The 19,442-nt window shown below is 38.2% G+C and overlaps 1 protein-coding gene across 1 annotated transcript in view; it reads right to left on the reverse strand.

Annotated features, from left to right (window-relative positions):
* Positions 1-19,442, reverse strand: part of LOC111055862 (nuclear pore complex protein Nup98-Nup96) — a 69,774-nt gene that overhangs the window by 36,860 nt on the left and 13,472 nt on the right. The window contains 10 exon segments of the mRNA XM_039432003.1: positions 561-858; positions 860-893; positions 1,881-2,120; positions 3,727-3,842; positions 5,025-5,132; positions 8,092-8,513; positions 9,483-9,626; positions 12,174-12,279; positions 14,750-14,984; positions 16,395-16,785. Of these exon segments, the coding sequence (XP_039287937.1) occupies positions 561-858; positions 860-893; positions 1,881-2,120; positions 3,727-3,842; positions 5,025-5,132; positions 8,092-8,513; positions 9,483-9,626; positions 12,174-12,279; positions 14,750-14,984; positions 16,395-16,785 (2,094 nt within the window).

Raw genomic sequence — 19,442 nt, forward strand, 5'->3', positions numbered from 1 at the left:
AAGAGTAGCACTGAAGAAAAAAAGATAACTAAAATAAGTAAATCATCAAAATTATCACGTCTATTTCATGTAGCAAACAAACAGTCTTTTTTGTTTTTGTTTTTTGAAGTTGTTCTGTTTTATAAAGTTGTAACTATGGACAATGAAAAGTTAATAAGTTTGGTTCAAGAGCATGTTCCATTGTGAGATATGCGAGACAAAAGATATCATCGTCGTGATGTTCAAAGGAATCTGTGGACAAAGATTGCTGAACAAATAGGATCAGAAGGTATTATTATTGTAATTAATAACTAATTTAGTGGATATTAGTTTATTCAATTTTCAAAATCTCAATATAATCATTGTTTATGAAAAATATTTGTGGGTATGATAGTAGCTAATTCAATATTTATTCAATATTCTATAGTTTAGCCAACTACTGAACTATACTGACGTAAACGGTTCCAATGGACGACTATATTCGGCCGGCAGATTCGTCCGATCCAACGGCCGAACGGATCGATTGAATACGGTTCCAGTGGACGGTTATCCTAAATGCAAGAAAACAAAAAGGTTCTAACCTCTTTCTGTGCAAACTGCGCCTTGGCCAGCTTCAACTTCTTCACCTCGGACGGCACGGCCCCCTCTCCACCCTCGCCCTCATCGTCCGAATCACTGAGGCCGTACTTGGAGAAGTGCTCGACCTTGAACACCCATGAGCCGGTCTGCGGACGGTACTCGACAAAGCGGGTCTTGTTCTTGGCTGAGGCCTTTCTGAGGCGGGCCTCGTAGTCCAACCTGGCCAGCTGTTGTGGGTCGCTGACGGGCAGCCGGCTTGCCTTGTCGGTGGGCCACACTCGGTCCAAGGTCACCTGCGCGCGCGTAGACGACGATCTCTTTGTGACGGATGTGCACTGCGACAAGCAAACAAACATGGATTAGATTAGAAAATAGATTTAAACAAAATAATGGACGGACAAATCGAAACGAAATGATGGAAACAGTTGAGAAGATAATGATAGGAAGAAAAGAGAGACGATAAGAGATGAAGAAGTAGAAGATGATAAGTTGAAATAGAAAAAAATGTATTTTGGAGAAAATAAATCTATATTTTGATATATAATTTTTTTTAATGTGCACGGCAAGCGACAAATAAAATAATTGATTACAAATGATTTCAATAATTGAGTCAATTCATCAACATAATTGTAATATTGGTTTCATTGATGAACACTGACGATCCTCAAATCAAGATTCTTGCTAAACCGATGAGACTAACATAATATTCATGAGCAACACTGAAGGTGCGTACAGATATACGCGCCACGAACATGAGCAATTCACTTTTAATCAGCTGATGCCAAGCTTTTTATATCTGTATCTTACCGTTTCTGTAAAAATACAGATATAGTCAGCTGATTAAAAGTGAATTGCTCATGTTCGCGGTGCGTATATCTGTACGCACCTAAACAAAAACATAGTTCATGCACATATCAAAGAAAGATGCCTGCATTTTGAAAGGTCGAAGATGTCTACACCTTTAGGACTCTGTGGACGCTAATTTTCAGCTTTAGACTAAGACTTGATATGGCGACTTGAACGGTAAACAATGAAAGTGGCTACCCTTCTAGCGAGTAATAACTTCAGCGTAAAGAGCTCCGTGGCCTAGAGTTATGGAAATATCTTATAAACATCAGCACAGCGTTTTCTATACTATTATTTATCAACTATGCTTCCTTCATATTTGTATTAGCTTCAGGTGAGATATCAAAATAACTTTACTGTTTTCATTGTATTTTCATGAATTGTATATAATTGAATCAATGAATGCATGAGTAATGTATGTTATACACACTGCTGTACCGACAATGGAAATCAATCAAACTCAGCGCTTCACTCACCGATCTCGTCGATATTCAGCCCGCTGACGTCGAACGAGTCCGGATAGAAGACGTTGCCGTAGTTGAGACGGCCGATGGTGAAATTGTCGACGACGCATCGGCCTTCGGCGTCCATGAGCTGCGCCAGGTCGGCCAGCGATGGAATCGTGTAGTAGCCGACGCGACGCAGTCGGATGCCGGTCGGGTGATCGCCGCTCTGCGGCTCCATGTCTGGTAACAGCGACTCTTCCAACTCAGAATCTGTTGAGCAAAATTAACAAATTGATTCATTGATAATTTGTTAATAATAAGAAATGTATTATTAATTTGTAATTAATTATACTGTAAAATATGGAGTAAGGCATGGAGATGCGCTGTCTGCATTATTATTCAATTTGGCTCTCCATGAAGCAGTAGAAGGTAACACGCATAGAAGTACCATAGTAAATGGTAAGACTATGGCAAGTTTGTGGATATGCAGATGATCTGGTCATAGTAGCGAGAACAGTACCAGCTTTGAGAGAAGCCTTCACATCCCTAGCAAGCTATAGTAAACCAATGGGATTAGAGATAAACGAGGCCAAGACAAAATACCTGAGAGTGTCACCAGCAGTGGGTAGGAGAGATGCTAGAGACATGACGATTGGACCCTACACATTTCAACAGGTAGACGAGTTTGTCTATCTGGGAACACTTGTGACAAGTATTGGGAAAGTCTCAGCAGAGATTAACAACAGGATCATGGCGGGAAAAAGCATACTATGCTAGTATCAAGTTATTCAAATCTCGAATGCTGTCAAGAGCTACAAAATTGCAATTATACAAAGCATTGGTGAAGCCTGTGGTGTGTTACGGATCGGAAACATGAGTGCTTACTGCTGGAGGTATGCAAAGACTGAGAGTTTTTGAAAGAAAGGTGGTGAGAAGAATCTTGGGCCCTGTTTTTGAGAATAGTCTCTGGAGAGGAAGAAAAAATTTTGAAATAGAGAAATTCTTAAACAATGAAGACATTGTGCGGTCGATAAAAGCTGGCAGAATAAGATGGATGGGGCATATGTTGAGAATGGGAGAAGGAAGAGTGGTGAAATGTATATGGAAGGAGAAATTATATACGGTAACAGAAGAAGAAAAGGTCGACCAAGAAATAGATGGACGGATGATGTGGAACGCGATCTAAGGACGCTTGGAGTGCGTATCTGGAGGAGGCTGGCCGAGGATCGAGACAGATGGAGAGGCTATGTGAGGGAGGCCAAGGGTTGTAAAGACCTGTAGAGCTGAGAAGTACGTAATTAATTATGCTGCTTCACCAGAGCACCATACAATCATTTCCCAATAATCATGACCATGGAAGCATAGCATTATACTATATTTTCATTGTAGGGGATCATAAGTTGGCTGAAGAGTCAACTTACGCGATCTCTTGTGGCCAAATTTCCCCAAAGAAATTTCACATCTTCTCCGTTCGAGCTTATGTCGAATAATTTTATAAACAAATTAATTCTAAGTGAGATTATTTGTACATTTGGCGCTCAGCCTCTGTCATCTGATCTACACACCACATCTTCTAACATGGTAGCGCTAGCGTTCAAACTTCTGGTCCCCTGTGCTACAACTCATCATATTTCCATAAGAACCATCACACTCTACAGCACTATTAGTAAAACATTTGAATATGAATAAAAATTCAATTTATTTTCCAAAAAAATCATTTCCTTTTTCTTCTTGAATCTTCTTCACCTACCTCTTACTCTTCTATCTTTTTATTTTTCTTCTACCTCGAATTCCATCTTTTTTTTCTTCTTGTTCAGCCAATGGTAATAAAAACAAAAATTCTAACCTATAAAAATCACAATTAGAATTCGCTCACCTGATGTGGAAGATGTTGAATGGTCAGGGTTCTCCTTATTCTCCGAGCTCTGATTCTGAGTCTGCGTATAATTTGAAACCGACTTTTCAGCCCAGCTGCTGTCCTCAGCAACCGACCTTAAAACACACAGTTATTGATTCAATGATACACAAATATTAAAATAAAAATAACCGCAAAGTCAACAGTAGAATATCAGTCAACAAACAGTGTATTACAATTTTTCATTCCCAGCGAACACACACACAAAATACAACCATAAATAATTGATGATTAGATCAACAATATATATATATATATATATATATATATATCAAACAGTTCGTTTAGAAACGAAATTAATAAAATTATTCTAATAATGCACGCTGTATTCTATTCGCAATAACAGATTATTATTTCAATATTAAAATATTCGATATTAGAAATTTCTATATCAGAAATAGACCTTCTGTGTAACTAGATTTTGTAACTGACAAGACACCAATCAAATAAAAAAGCTGCGTCCACACCAAGTTGTCAACAAAATGTATTTTTTTGCCGTCTTTATGAATCTCTCTCTCTCTCTCTCTCTCTCTCTCTATATATATATATATATATATAAAAGCGAAATGGCACTCACTGACTCACTGACTGACTGACTGACTCACTCACTCGCAGAACTAAAAATCTACCGGACCAAAAACGTTCAAATTTGGTAGGTATGTTCAGTTGGCCCTTTAGAGGCGCACTAAGAAATCTTTTGGCGATATTTTAAATATAAGGGTGGTTTTTAAGGGTTTCAAGTTCGTCTTTTAGCATGTATATTCTTCTTATTCCAATATCTTAAAATTATAATTGAAATGTCCATACCATATGTTAATATAGAACTATAATCTAGAGAGAGTACCTCTTCGAAACAGTTGTTTTGGTAACTAAATTGAAAATTTTGTCAGGTTGGCATCAAGTTGAGTTGACTTTGTGAGGTTGGCACCAAGTTGAAGATTGAAAGCAACAACTGAACAATTCAGTCGGGGGTCCAGAATTTGGTAGAGGTTCCGCTGAGGTCTACATGCAGGCGAGCGAAGCGAGCCCGTTGATCTCATTTTTGGACGATCCAGTGGGGGGTCCAGGGGGCGGAGCCCCCTGGCTAGACGGATATGGCGAGCGAAGCGAGCCTGACGGCTAGTTCTATTATATCCGTTCTATCTGGTAGAATTTATAAAGACTGCAAAAAACATTTTGTTGACAACTTTGGAGTAAACGCAGCTTAATATTTGAATGTGATGTAATGTAACAGTTTATTAAATAAAATGAATACTCACTTGTTTCCTGAAGGTGACTGGCCTTTCTGTTGTCCGGATGTACTATCATTGTTATCCAGTGAAGTATTCGATTTATTTGTTGGACTAGATATTGACTGATCTTTGCTTCTGTAATCAAAACGAATCATTCATGGTGAATTTACTTCGTAAGATCGATTATTTTGAACAAAATTTTGTAATGACTTAATATAACCCTTGATTTACATTCATTGAAAATTTTAGATTCAATACATATACTGATAAAACCTGCACATATAATGCCATTGACTATCAAGAAATAAGAAAAATGTGACGTGCGTGGCGAGTATGACAGTGTTCTCCAGAAGCGCTGCCACCACCAGGTTTCTATAGTGAGGTCCACGTTATAATGGCAGTGTGTGATTTGCAATGGTGTTGCTATCCTTGTCTATCATTCAACAAAGCAGATGGCGCTATCTCTTTTACGCTTTGCGATGTTGCCACATCGTTTATCAACAATGTAGAAATTCAACTAATTGACAAAATATTTAATCTAAATCATGAAAATTTTATTATTACATCCTTAAAAAATATATTTTCTTGACAAATAAAATATGATTAACTATTTTCAACAATAATGAACAGTTAAATTCATCAGATATACCAGTATCAGCTGTTTGGGTGGCAAGGCTGAGATCTGGCAACCCTTGTCTCCTATCTTCCTACACTGTCATTATAACATGGACCTCACTATAGAATCCCTGGCCCTGCCTACTTTAAATAAGATGATTATAAAATAAATCAACGCGCTCAAGGAACAACCACATAATACAACAACATAGGACATCATTCTACGAATAAAATACAATCCATATGAGCCAAAAAATTATCAACTCTCTGCCGCACCACCTTAGGAATTTTGACAATGGAATGCAGCTCAGAAAACATTGAATAATTGGCTGGCAGGTATTTTAAATTTTTATGACATAAAGGACTTTTTGTTGTGATGTTTTGTTTTATAATATGACGCTTGCCATACAAATTTATTGTTGTACATGCAATGAGAAATATATTCAAATTCAAATACACAACTTTACGAATTCAAGCACCATCTGCTAACAAATCACATCTGCTCTCTCTCTCTCTCTCTCTCTCTCTCTCTCTCTCTCTCTCTCTCTCTCTCTCTCTCTCTCTCCTGAGCAACACTTCAATCACATCCCAATTAAAATCCTCTAGCCGACAACAACCGTCCTCTAGCGAACCTCTCTTTTTGTTTAGTCTCTCCACGGTCATCACACTCTCAGCTCACCAGTTCAAAGGTCCAATTTGGTGGCCCGAGTGATGACTCAGCTATTCTTATGATTAATGTAATTGAGCGAGATGTTTGAATTGCTACACTAATCTCAACCAAAGTCCACGAATCAATGCTGTTGACGACTTGAAACATTTATCATCATTGCAGTATTTTCATTCTTTACCAACCTGACAAATAAAAAGGAATTCAAGAATTGCCTCTGAAACTGACCAATAAACAAAGAATTTTATAGTATGGCAGATTACTTCGGGGGCGCTGCCATATCTGTCGAATCTTGACACATTTATTGATTCATTTGCTGTTGTTGTTGCTTGTATTGTTGTATGTTGTTGTTAGTTTTTATGTATGACGATTTGTGTAACATTTGCAAAACAATGCACATGCAAAGAATAATTGATTAAATCAAATTACTGTATTACAGTAATTTCAATCAAAGTCCACGAATCAATTCTAAGTTGACGACTTGAATCATTCACAATCATTACAGTCTGTATTTTCTATACTATAAAGTGGGCCGTCCACTGGAACCGATTTCGTCCGAACTAGCATCGGCCGAAAACCACCGAACTCGTCCCGAACGATCACCCAACAATGAAAGTGCTATAGATGCTCGTCCATTGCAACAGGTTCATACGTCCGTGCACGGCCGTCTCCGGCCGATCAAGTTTTCAATCCGAATTGAATGGGATTTCTGGCTCTATCCGTCCGAAGTCAAGTTGAGACATCATCCTAACCTCAAAATTGTGTCACAGTCTTGTCTGTTTTTTGAACTTGTTCTGTTTTATAAAGTTTTAACTATGGACAATGAAAAGTTGATAAGTTTGGTTCAAGAGCATGTTCCATTGTGGGATATGCGAGACAAAAGATATCATCGTTGTGATGTTCAAAGGAATCTGTGAACAAAGATTGCCTGATAATGAATAACTAATTTAGTGGATATTTGTTGAAGGTAAGATTATTGTAATGAATACGGTAACTAATTTATTGGATATTTCTTTATTCAATTTTCAAAATCTCAATATAATCATTTTTTATAAAAAAATTTGGTAGTAGTTAATTCAATAATTGGCAACTAGACTGACGTAAAAGATTCCAATGGACGACCATATTCGGCCGAATTAACGGCCGGCAGATTCGTCCGATCCAACGGCCGAACGGATCGGTTGAATGCGGTTCCAATGGACGGTTAACCTTATAAAGGAAAGAACTGGCTCAAACACTTACGGGATAGGAAAATTATGTTTGACGCATCATCACTTCTGAACTACTAGACTGATTAACTTGAAATTTCGCATATAGATTCTTAATTAATCGAGGAAGGTTATAGGCTTATTTTCAATTCGTCAAGATTTCATTACGTCAGTTAGTTTTCAGTTTTTCAAATTTTAAAATAGACCCTTGCGAAGCACGGGTTTCCGGCTACTCATTAGTAAAATAAACATAGTTGATTGAAATGAACATAATTGCATTTGAATAATTGCAATATCTAAGTAATTTCCATCTGTAGACTGGCTGGCCGCTATGGCTTCGTATAAAGTGAGCGCTGCTATCCAGAGATTGTTAGTTTGGTGTAAGGGTAAGCATTCCTGACCGGCAATTGGGAGGTACTGGGTTCGATTCCCGGGCTGACAAATAATTTTTGAATAGTAGCGCTCATCGAATTTCCATCTAGCTGTTTACCCTGTTGTCAATATTTGCAGTAGCAGAAGTCTTCGGGGTGATTTACAGCATTTAATTTTGATTTTCGTTTAATAATAATAAATAATCGAATTGAAAACGATTTATAGTACTCACTTATCAGCTGTTCCCCCACTCTGCTTCTCAGTCTCCCGACTGCTAACGGGCGTCGACTGACCGCGCTGCTGTATAAACTTGGGCGTACCGAGTGTGAGGAAAGTCACCTCCTCCTCTGGGTCCTGATTACCCCCACCACCCGGCCCTCCACTTCCCCCTCCAGCCGTGCTACTGTTCAAGGTCAACATTCCCCCACCACCTGGGCCTCCGCTTCCCCCTCCAGCCGCGCTACTGTTCAAGGTCAACAGCAGCCTTCCCCCTGCACCGCCGCGTGATGACGTCATCAGTGACGTCATACTGTCGTCGCCCGCAGTGGGTTTGGCGGTGCGCAGTATTAGTCGTTTGGGACTTGGCTTCACCAGCCACGAATCGTTGTTGTTGTTGTTCGTGTCTTCGTCGTCTAGACCGCCAAACAGCGATTTCTAAACGAAAACAGAAAAATAAAGTTACAACTATTATAAAATATAAGGGGCAGATAATATTAAGCGTATTTCCAGGAGTTTTTAGAGTCGGCAGGGCAAGAAGCTCTCCAATTGGCTGACTGGGTTGAGGCCTGATAAACCGCCCAATATGGTCTGGCCCTAAGCAACTCATAAAGCTTATAAAGCGGTTCCTAGACGGTTAATTTGTTAGGTTTGTTTATAGTTTGAAGTAAAACAGTTGTGACAATTATTTTGACAATAAATAGAATCAAGGTTATTCCATTCTTCGAGCGTCAGCGATTTCGATTGCAATAAATGTGACAATCCATCTGACACTCGAAATAGTTCATGTGGTCCATTGGTTGATATTATTGTACGATATAGTGTACAGGAACGCGCCAACCAAGCTACCCGTCAGCCGAGCTCCTTTCAAAACCACTTTCGAGGGGATTGGTTGACGTCGTCAACCGAGCTCCTGAGAGAGGAGGTTGGCTGACGGGGAGCTTGGTTGTCGTGAGCGTGCGAGGAGCTTGGTTGTCGTGAGCGTGCGAGGAGCTTGGTTGTCGTCTATGGTCCCGACAACCAGTCCCCTCCTAACCAGTGGGGCATTGACTGTCGGGGAAACTCATTGACGCCAGCGTGCAAGGAGTTTGTTTGTCGTTACCGTGCGATGAGACAACTAAGCTCCTTCGTTCCAGTAGGGGATCAGCTGTCGGGGAGACTGCAATGGTATATTTTGCCAGGGAATCGGCTGACGCCTATGGTCAAAATTGCGAGGAGCTTAGTTGTCGGGGAGACAGGTTAGAAGTCTAGAACTTACCTAAATCCTGAGCTCGGAAACAGGCCCTTAATTTATTAATCTAATGAACCATTAAACCTATAGATTTGATGGTCCATTAGGTTTAATAAGTATCCAAGAAACCGAGCCACAGACAACTCAATGAATAGCTTAAGTATTTGAGTAGTTACCTTCATCAGATTAGAAGCTCCAATTGGTTTGACTTTGATTTTGGATGAACTGCGGGGAGAAACTGTGAAATTCTGTCCACTGTTGATGGCTTTCTGAGCAGCTGGACTTGTAGGCTTCAATAGTTCGTCTGTTTTACCGGTTATCTACAAATATAAAACAAAATATTCCATCACAAAAGGAAGATCATTATCAAGTACATTACGATTGACTGTATCGTCAGACTACTACATTATTATAGGCTGCTCTCAATCTGGATTTCCACACAACAGTGACTATGAAAATATAATTCTTATAAGTTCTAATGGGATTATTTATAGTCGCTCGGCCGGGCTGAGTTAGAGTAGTCCAATTAGAGCTCGTGAGAATTAGGCTAGGCACAAATCAGTTAGTCAAGGCAAGAGATTGGCATATTTTGCTTATGTTCAGGCACTGCTCCACAGTGGTATTGTTGTATGGGGGGGGGTGCCTTTATGAACGTCTTGAAGCCGCTGCTGATTGTGCAGAAGGCAGTTGTTATCAAGGTTGCGACAGGCCATCCAAGACGTTATCCTACTGATCAGCTTTTCATGGAGTTTCAGGTTTTAGATATTCGACAGCTTTTTATCAAGGCACTACTTGTGCATATGCATAAAAGAAGGGAAAGTTTAAATATAATTTTATAAAATCATGACCATTTCACAGGTGCCTCTAGCATTAGCAACATAAGGATGCCTAGATTGACGAGTCTGGTCTCATCCCGATGCCCCTATTATATTGCTCATCGCTTGTGTTGCAACATGCCTGTTCAGTTGTCAATCTTTAACACATACAGTAATGCCGCTTACAAGAAAATGTTGCTCTCTTGGCTGTTCCAACAGAGTAGAGAAACATCGGAGATGCTATTGCGGTCTGTTTACCATTTCTAGAAGGTTTTTTGAAAATAATAATCTGTTTTTAATTTGCTATGTCCGTCTCTGGCATGTGCTTGCCTGGCGGCCCTGATGGATGATCCTCGACCCAAATTAAAACTTTTCTATTTTGTACTTTCTTTTCACTATATCTCTCTTTCTATCTATCTGTCTCCTTTTTACTCTCTCTTTCTTGCCCCTTCTCTTCCCTTCTTCCATTTTTTCTCTCTCTCTTTAGTTAGTTTTTCCTCTTGTTCCTCCTCTGAATTAAAATGAATATATTAAATGATTCGGACTCTTCTTCGCACACAGGCATCATAGCCCACGTGAAGAAAATTTCCTATAATGCTTTCTATAATTTTTTGTAATGTGTATTTATAAAGAGGAATAAATTGATTTGATTTGAAGACAATACATGATCAGACACGTTTAGTCACAATACTTCACATAGTTGCTTATGAAGACATGTCTAATTGCAATGACTAATCACTGTGAGTTGCGTCATAAACAGCAATGTGAAGTATTGTGACTAAACGTGTCTGATCATGCCTTGTCTTGTCTTGACTAACTGGTATGCGCCTTATACTTTCACTGTTCACTATCGCTGTTCTGTGGAAATCCAGTTCAACTCACTTAATCCAGGACTTACATTATAGCAAATTAACTTATTTACACTCTACCAAAGTCTATCATACTATAAATTATTTTGTGATAACTTTATCAAACACGATAATAGACAAGTATTGCGAAATACTACCTACAAATTGGATTACACGTCTTCACGATCAATCTGTATTTTGAAATTAATAAAACTTTAACAACACCCTACAATATTATACATGTCAAATGACAAGTAGGTCTATCATCCTCTCTTGAAGAATATCCAAGTTATTGATTTGTATAAACAATAATTTTAATCATGTACGATTATTATTTTTAGTAGGGTGTATGTGTCGTTATTATGTGTTGGAAATGAATCTTGAATTAAACTACAGATGAATGTTCTTAAAAGTACATAAAACAAGGAAGATTTCCAAATTCAATGATTTAGCCAACTAAAATGTGCTGAATAATATTGACTTGTTCAATCATAATTATTGACTTTAACATATCGTTGCATCGTGTGTCCTATTCCATTTACATGCCCGAGTATTGATAAGTACAGTCCCGGGTCCTGTAGCTTTGCCTATCGGCGGAGGGCCACTAGACTACAATACTACCCGTTCAAAAACATAGAACATTTTAGAAAATGTATCTTTCCATAAGCAACAGATGCTCTTTTGTATCTTCTCAAAAGCAACGTGTTGCATCCGAAAAGATACACAAGGAGCTTTTGGAAATTTATCTTTCTATAAGCAACAGATGCTCTTTTGTATCTTCTCAAAAGCAAATTGTTGCATAAAAAAGATATACAAGGAGCTTTTTGGAAATTTATCTTTGTATAAGCAACGTGTTGCATCCGAAAAGATACACAAGGAGCTTTTTGGAGTGACGTCCTTTTAGCACAACACAGCCTGTCAGCTGACATTTGTTCCAACATTCTCTTTCCATTGCTGGTGATACGTTTCAAATCTCTCATTCATGAAGAATCTGTGTGTAGGGAGCTTCCTCCATCTAGGGTCTCTGAAGCCTGATGTTTCTGCAAAGCCGTGAATATTACCCCGCGAACCATACCTTGCCGTTTTAAAATCACGGAGGCTGGAGTACGGGACGCGTACTGAAATATACTCTTTGGCATGACTAATTAAGTATTCAATTGTATGAAAATTAATCCAGCAAGTATGTGGGTGGGGTGGGACTCACCTGAAGTACATTTTTGAAAAGTGTCATATCGCCGAAAGGTACCGAAGCCAGGGCCATTATCTGCTGGCTCAATGGATTGTTCACGTTCTGGTTGTTTTGCATTGTCCTGGAAAAGAGAATTCAAATTCAATTTAGTCACAGCCAACAATACAATTTGTACAACAAGGCAGAGCCAGAATCCTATATCCTATATCCTATACTATTAAACGAGCAATTTCTGTTTAGATGTTTTTATGTTTATAATAATATATCTGTATGTGACCGGATCTCGAAAACGGTTCTAACGATTCTCACGAAATTTGGAACGAAGTAGGTTTATGATATGAAAATTCGATTGCACTAGGTCTCAACCCTGGGATAACTCGCTGAAGGACATTAAAAGGATAAATACGTCCTTGGAAAAACAGCTGGAAATTTTGTCGTCTGTCGATGCCGTAATGGAAGTAAGTGAGCGAGTGCATGTGTGGGATCATTCAGCTGATTTCACGAGAAGAAAAATTCAGCAAGAAAAACTTTTTCGTTTATTTCTCTTTTTTTAGAAAACATGTTTACTTCAGAACAAAGACCTTAAAGAGATATAGACCCACAATGCCTATGCCTTCCCAATGATAGCTCTTACTTGAAATTGAAGGCCGCCATTGGGGTATTTTAGCACAAGATATTATATCGATATATTTGTAATATTATAGATTACAAAGGCATTGGTATGTAATAATCTTATAGGTTGCCCCCTCAATGGCCGATTTCAATTCCAAGTACGACACTAGCGCTGCATGTGAGTCTATGCATCTTCAAGGTCTTTGCTTCAGAAAGTCCAAAGTAGTCACTAGATACTATTAGTGTAGAATAGTACATAGTATATTAACTAATATTGTAGCAAACATAGTATATCATTCTAAATCGAATTCATAGTATATCTATTTGTAATTGATGATGTGTTGTTTTTTGAAGTGTGAATAAATTGTTATTTTGATGAGTGATAGTAGCTTAACCTAGATTTTGATTTGGACTGTAGTAGGCTATACATTTGGAAAGGGACAGTTTTGGGCATAAGCCTGTTGTGCCTCCTCATATAACTGTAAAAATAATTGTACGGCTGAGAAAATGAATAAATAAATATAAACTATAAATTCAATCTTTCGTTACAAATTTTCTACGCTTTTACACTCCAGAGCGAAGCTCGGTCCCCCGATATTAGTTTATTAGTCATACATCTTAGTTGAACAGACAATAAAAACATTTGAAAATAATATTATAACCTTTTGCAACCTGACACTTGAACACAGGTGATTATCACATAGATAGCCTACACTATTTTGTGCACTAAGGCTCAACTCATACTGGCTCGACTAAAATTGTACGACTCCAGTCGAGGAGACTCTAGTCTCTTGACCTTACGACTTTCTTGCTCATTGTCGCTACTTCAGTTCCATGCTACTCCATTTTCTAACCTTACTTTATTAAAAATATGAGATCTAATTCGTCACTACTTAGCATGTGACAAATTTTATTATAATAATTATGAATATATCTAATTCCTATAGTGTGGTCCACGTTATAATGGCAGTGGATAAAGATGGAAGAATAGCAATGCCGATTTTCTGCATTAATTAATTATATTTCTACACCGTCAAAAACATAATTGTCATCGTTGTGGACCTAGTAAAGTATAGTACAACCGGCTTTGTCGAATGATAGACAAGGATAGCAAAACCAACGTTGATCAAATACTGTCATTATAACGTGGACCTCACTATAGTATTGTCTCATCTAAGATGATAAAAAATCACTTTCATCAAACATAACCTCACTTTCATTGAAAATGCACGGTACTATGCAACTCAAGTCGAGGCTCGACCAACATGTCGAGTCGAGGCTCGACTCAGTCTCACAGTCGCGAGGTCGCGAAGACTAGAGTCGACTGGTCTGAGTGTCACCACTTGAAAACACATGCTGCATCGAGAAGAGACTATAGAGTTGCAGTCTCTTCTCGACTTGAGTTGCGTAAGTGTGAGTTGAGCCTAATAGTGAACTGGCTTCTTGAACAGAATTGGCTTATACGCGTACGGGATAGGAAATTCACGAATGACGCATCACCACGTCTGAACTACTAGAAATTTTACAGATGGAATTAAATAGAGAATGCATTTATTCAAATGCTAATTAATATATAATTATTATTAAACGAAAATCCTAAATAAATGCTGTAAATCACCCCGAAGACTTCTGCTACTGCAGACATTGACAACAGGGTTAACAGCTAGATGGAAATTCGATGAGAACTACTATCCAAAAATTATTTGCCCGCCCGGGAATCGAACCCGGTATAATTTTTGGATAGTAGTTCTCATCGAATTTCCATCTAGCTGTTAACCCTGTTGTCAATGTCTGCAGTAGCAGAAGTCTTCGGGGTGATTTACAGCATTTATTTAGGATTTTCGTTTAGTAATAATTACTAGAAATTTTGTATATACATTCTTAATTTACCGAGGATGGTTATACGCCTATTTTCAATTCTTCAAGATCTCATTAGGTCAAGTTTTCAGATTGTCTAGTTTGAAATAAATCGAACTCACGTGCCACCCATCATCATAGACGTGCCACCGAGACCCCCAAGCGTCGACCCCCCTCCCAGCAGTCCACCGCCACTGGTTGCGCCGCCAAACGCACTTCCGGTCGTGCCACCAAACGTGCTTCCGGTCGTGCTACCAAACAGACCGCCGCCACTGGTCGACGTGCCAAACAGGCCGCCTGGTTTCGCCTGGTTACTGCCAAACAGACTGCTCCCACCGCCTAGGTTCAGGCCTCCGCCTGCAAATAAATAAGAGAAATTCATTCATTCATTCATTCATTCATAACAAAAATACGTAGTCGAAGATAGAACAGTTGAGAGAAATTCCGTTCATACAAAAATACGTAGTCGAAGATAGAACAGTTGAGAGAAATTCCTTCATTCATTCCGTTCATACAAAAATACGTAGTCGAAGATAGAACAGTTAATCCTTAACTATTGAACTAGCAATTTCTATGTATATGTTTATATTTATGTCTGTATATCACCGGATCTCGAAAACGGATCTAACGATTCTCACGAAAATTGGAACACAGTAGGTTTATGATATAAAACTTCGATTGCACTAGGTCTCATCCCTGAGAAAACTCGCTGAAGGACATTAAAAGGATAATAATTATTCATCCTTGGAAAAACAGCTGATAATTTCGTCGTCTGTCGATAATGGAAGCGAGTGAGCGAGTGCATGTGTGTGGGACTGAGACAAAATTATGACACAGCTGTTGAAATATTGCATTCAATAAGCTCATGTCATGAGATATATTATCCGGAAAGAAATTCGATGTTTCACACATACTTGAGATTTGTGAGAGACATTTTTGCATTCCACTGGGAATTAACGTCGAGCGCTTAGCTCTAGGGACAAACTAATTCCGCTAGATCGCTCCAGCTGTACTATTCACTTGCTGCCCGAGCATAGCAGGCGTAAAACCGTGCTTTAAAGGTACACAAACCAGCGGCTATTATTGTGTCTATAAAAGAAGTTTAAGCATCAACTCTATTCATCAAGAATAGCGCTACAAGTTGCTATGAGTTTGAAGTCTATAGAACTAACATTGAATGTGAAAAAGGAGTTTAAAATGCATAAAAATTTTTTTTTTTCAGATTTTCGAAAACAAAGTTGGCGTAATTTTTGCTATATTGGAGAGGATACTTGCATATTTTTCTCAAATTTTTCTGACCAGTAGTTTTTGTAGGGTATGTGTACCATCTGCCTCAAAAAGTGACTTTTGAAGTCCTATTGTTAGCTAACAGAAGCTGATAAAAATATTTTAATTGCATAGATTATGTCCTAAGAACCTGTCCAATAGATTAGAAAAAGAAAAAAAAAGTTAAAAGTTTTTTTTTAAATATTGAATGCAAAACCTTAATCTCAATCCACTGTGATTTGATAGAACCTTTCTGTATAAACTATTAATATATTATTGTAATTTCCTCTTTCCTAATAAATTTTCTATGCTTTTGTCCCCCAGAGCGAAGCTCGGTCACCCGATATTGAGTAATAACATATTATTATTTTTATTATACATTTCTATTACAACTGAATCTCCGTTTCAAATATTGCATTAAAAACTAGATTGCAGGACTGAAAAAATCACACTGTAGCATATTTTTGAAAATAAAAATGAATTGAAACTAAATGAACTCACCCAGCGTACCACCGGTGCCAGTATTACTGCCAAAACTAAACGACGTGTTCGGCTTATTGAAGGTACCGAACCCTCCCCCACCCAGGGTCTGCCCCGTCTGTCCACCAGCCCCAAAATCCAGTCCGCCTCCAGTCGTGGCGCCAAAAGCGGGTCTATTAGCGCCGCCCAAGGCGTTGGTCCCTCCCACACCGGTCGTCTGGCCAAAGGCGCCGAATCCGCCCGGCTTGGCGCCGAAGAGCGACGATCCTCCTGCAGCCCCTGTGCCGACGCCCCCTGTCTGCTGGCCCCCAAACGCGAACGCCCCTCCGGTACCCTGGGTGGTTGCCGCCCCCGTCGTACCGGCTCCCATCTGGAACGGTTTGTTCTGGTTGAACAAACCTAGCGACGGCTGCTGAAAAATACAACGATTTATTAAATTTATTCATTTCAACAAAAAATACACAATAAAAATATGTATGAATGAATTTCAGTATAATTATTGTAACAAGGTCTATAAATACAGGTCATGACACAATCCCGTGATGCATTGCAAAATCGCCATTTTATGGGGTTCTAGTTCACCAATTTTCAAATTTATTTTTGGCTGTTATCATTGTAGATTGAACATAATTTATGATGTGTTATTAGTAATTGGAATTGTAAAAATAATTTTTCGCCACACTTGGATGTAATGAGCTGGTTTACGTGCGTCATATGGAGGCCGAAAGTGATTGTTTTCCGACCAGGCCGGTAAAACTTTACGGCCCTAGGGCTGTAAAATGACCTTGAATAACAGCTGATCGTGTCCGATCTCACAAAAATCATAGAGATAATCTCCTAACGACTGTAATAATCTATAAAATTATGTATCGTGAATCGCGGTATCATGTCTATTAATATATTTTATGAATTACTGTTTCATAATTTAATATTTATTATTGTTTTTTGATATCAAACAATAGAATACGATGATATCTCCATAGCCTTAACAATATAATGTTGGCTGCATTGTCCATTGTCAGAAAGGTACGTATCGCAAGTATTTAAAAGTGAAGAATCAAATTTGAAATCAAAGTACAATAATTGTATCAATATTTAAAAGTGAGGTAGAGTAATAATTGTTTCTTTTTTATTATCGAATTCCACTTCTTAATGCAATACAATCAACAATAATAATAGGAAAATACAGCAGAGATCTAAAGTTTAAGGTAAGCCTACTGGTGAAACTCAGCCTTGACTGAAAAATTCCTAGTAATTTTTCCGTAATTCATTATTAAAACTTTTAGATAATTTTTCTTCAATATCAAACCATATAGAGAAAACATTAGGCCCACTCAAGATTGAATCTTCGAATGTTTTCTCTATGATTTAACTATTTTCAGAGCAATACTTTGTAGTGAAAATGCCGGCAAACCGGCTTCAATTTTGCCGCTATCGCCTACACTATATTATAGTAGCCTACATACGTTACCTGACTCACAGGCCTCTTCAATCAAAAATATGCAATGGCCGAGAGCGTAAAGGCGTCATCAGGAATCAAAGCTCAGTTGAATTACAAATATGATCTAGGTTCGAACCTCGGTCAGTGACATTTTTTTTGTCGATGAATTTCGACTTTTATTAGCTATTTTTTATATTAGTTACCGTAATTTGAATTTCAATCAATTTTTTAGATAGATTTTGAGACAAAACTGTGAAATATGCAATTATATTAATTTTTTAATCACATTATTTCAAAATAGTAATGAAAATTCTATTCATCCATCTATCCGTGAGATATTGCACCAGGCGCAAAGCGCGAGCTATAAAAATTCAAACAATTATTCGAAATATTAATAGTATAAAATATTGTCACTATTGTAAATTATTAATTAGTAATATTGAAATTAATTGACAGTGAAAGTTGTCATAACCAAGATTCAAACTATCAAAATAGGCTGTTTGAATTTTATTTATTTTTTAATTTCTTATATATTGGGAAGTTTTTTTTTTTGGTGTGGCAAAAAATAGCGTTCGCACCATGGGCAAAAATGTATTTCCGGCTCTCAATCTTTTCTAGTCCTCGGCCTACGGCCTCGGACTTAAAAACCGATTTCGAGCCGGAAATATCTCATTTTCGGCCCTAGGTGCGAAATATACTATTTCCTACAGAATTATAGTATTTAGAAAAATACTAGAAACTGAATTGTTGATTTTTAGATTTAATTGATCGGGAACTTTAAACTCTTTTTGCAGTTGGTCTCACATATTTCTGTCTTGTTCCAATGCCTTATGAATCATAATCCTCAGGTTACTAAAATAAGAACAATTTTCAATAATAAATAAATGAATAACTGAAACATTTATTAATGGAATTTCATTATTAAAAAAATCGAAAACCTGAATTTACATATTATCTGAACCAGAATATTGTTTCTAGAAATTTTTAATGCATGATTTTGTTATGAGCAGATTGGAATTTCAAATAAACCGCCATAAAGACCCCACATAATGGCCGCTCCATAAGGAACACGAATGTCATGACCTGTATTTATAGACCTTGTATAGTAAATAACAGATGAAATATTTGGGTGGCACACTCACATCACTTTCATTGCCTCTGCGAGAGTAAAATATTTCTTAAATATATATTTGTATAGCTGCAGTCATTTCTGTGGTGCTGAGAGTGTATTGTAAAGTGTATTCTTATTTTAAATTGAAATTTAAAAAAATGAAATTTGTATGCCGTACCACGGTAACTGCTTGTATAACTTATGAAATAAACAACTTTTGAATTGAATTGTAAAGCAAACACTAATGCCCGATTTCACCAAGCTTGGTATAGACATTCAAAGTGGGGTCCATGTCAAGGTGCATACAGACTTTAGCTCTGCTCCGCAACCGAACGTCACTCCAGCAGAGCGATTGATGATCGACCGGGGAGCAAGAGTGGTTCGACCGGGGAACGCGAGAAGATCTAGCATCTTCCGTAACGTTCATGATGGGTGCGACTGCAGAGCGGGGGCGGAGCGACTGCGGTACGATGGAGGAACAAGGGCGGTACGAGGGCGGAGCGTGCTCGGAGCGTGT

The sequence above is a fragment of the Nilaparvata lugens genome, chromosome 7 (assembly GCF_014356525.2).
Source record: "Nilaparvata lugens isolate BPH chromosome 7, ASM1435652v1, whole genome shotgun sequence".
NCBI classification, from domain to species: domain Eukaryota; kingdom Metazoa; phylum Arthropoda; class Insecta; order Hemiptera; family Delphacidae; genus Nilaparvata; species Nilaparvata lugens.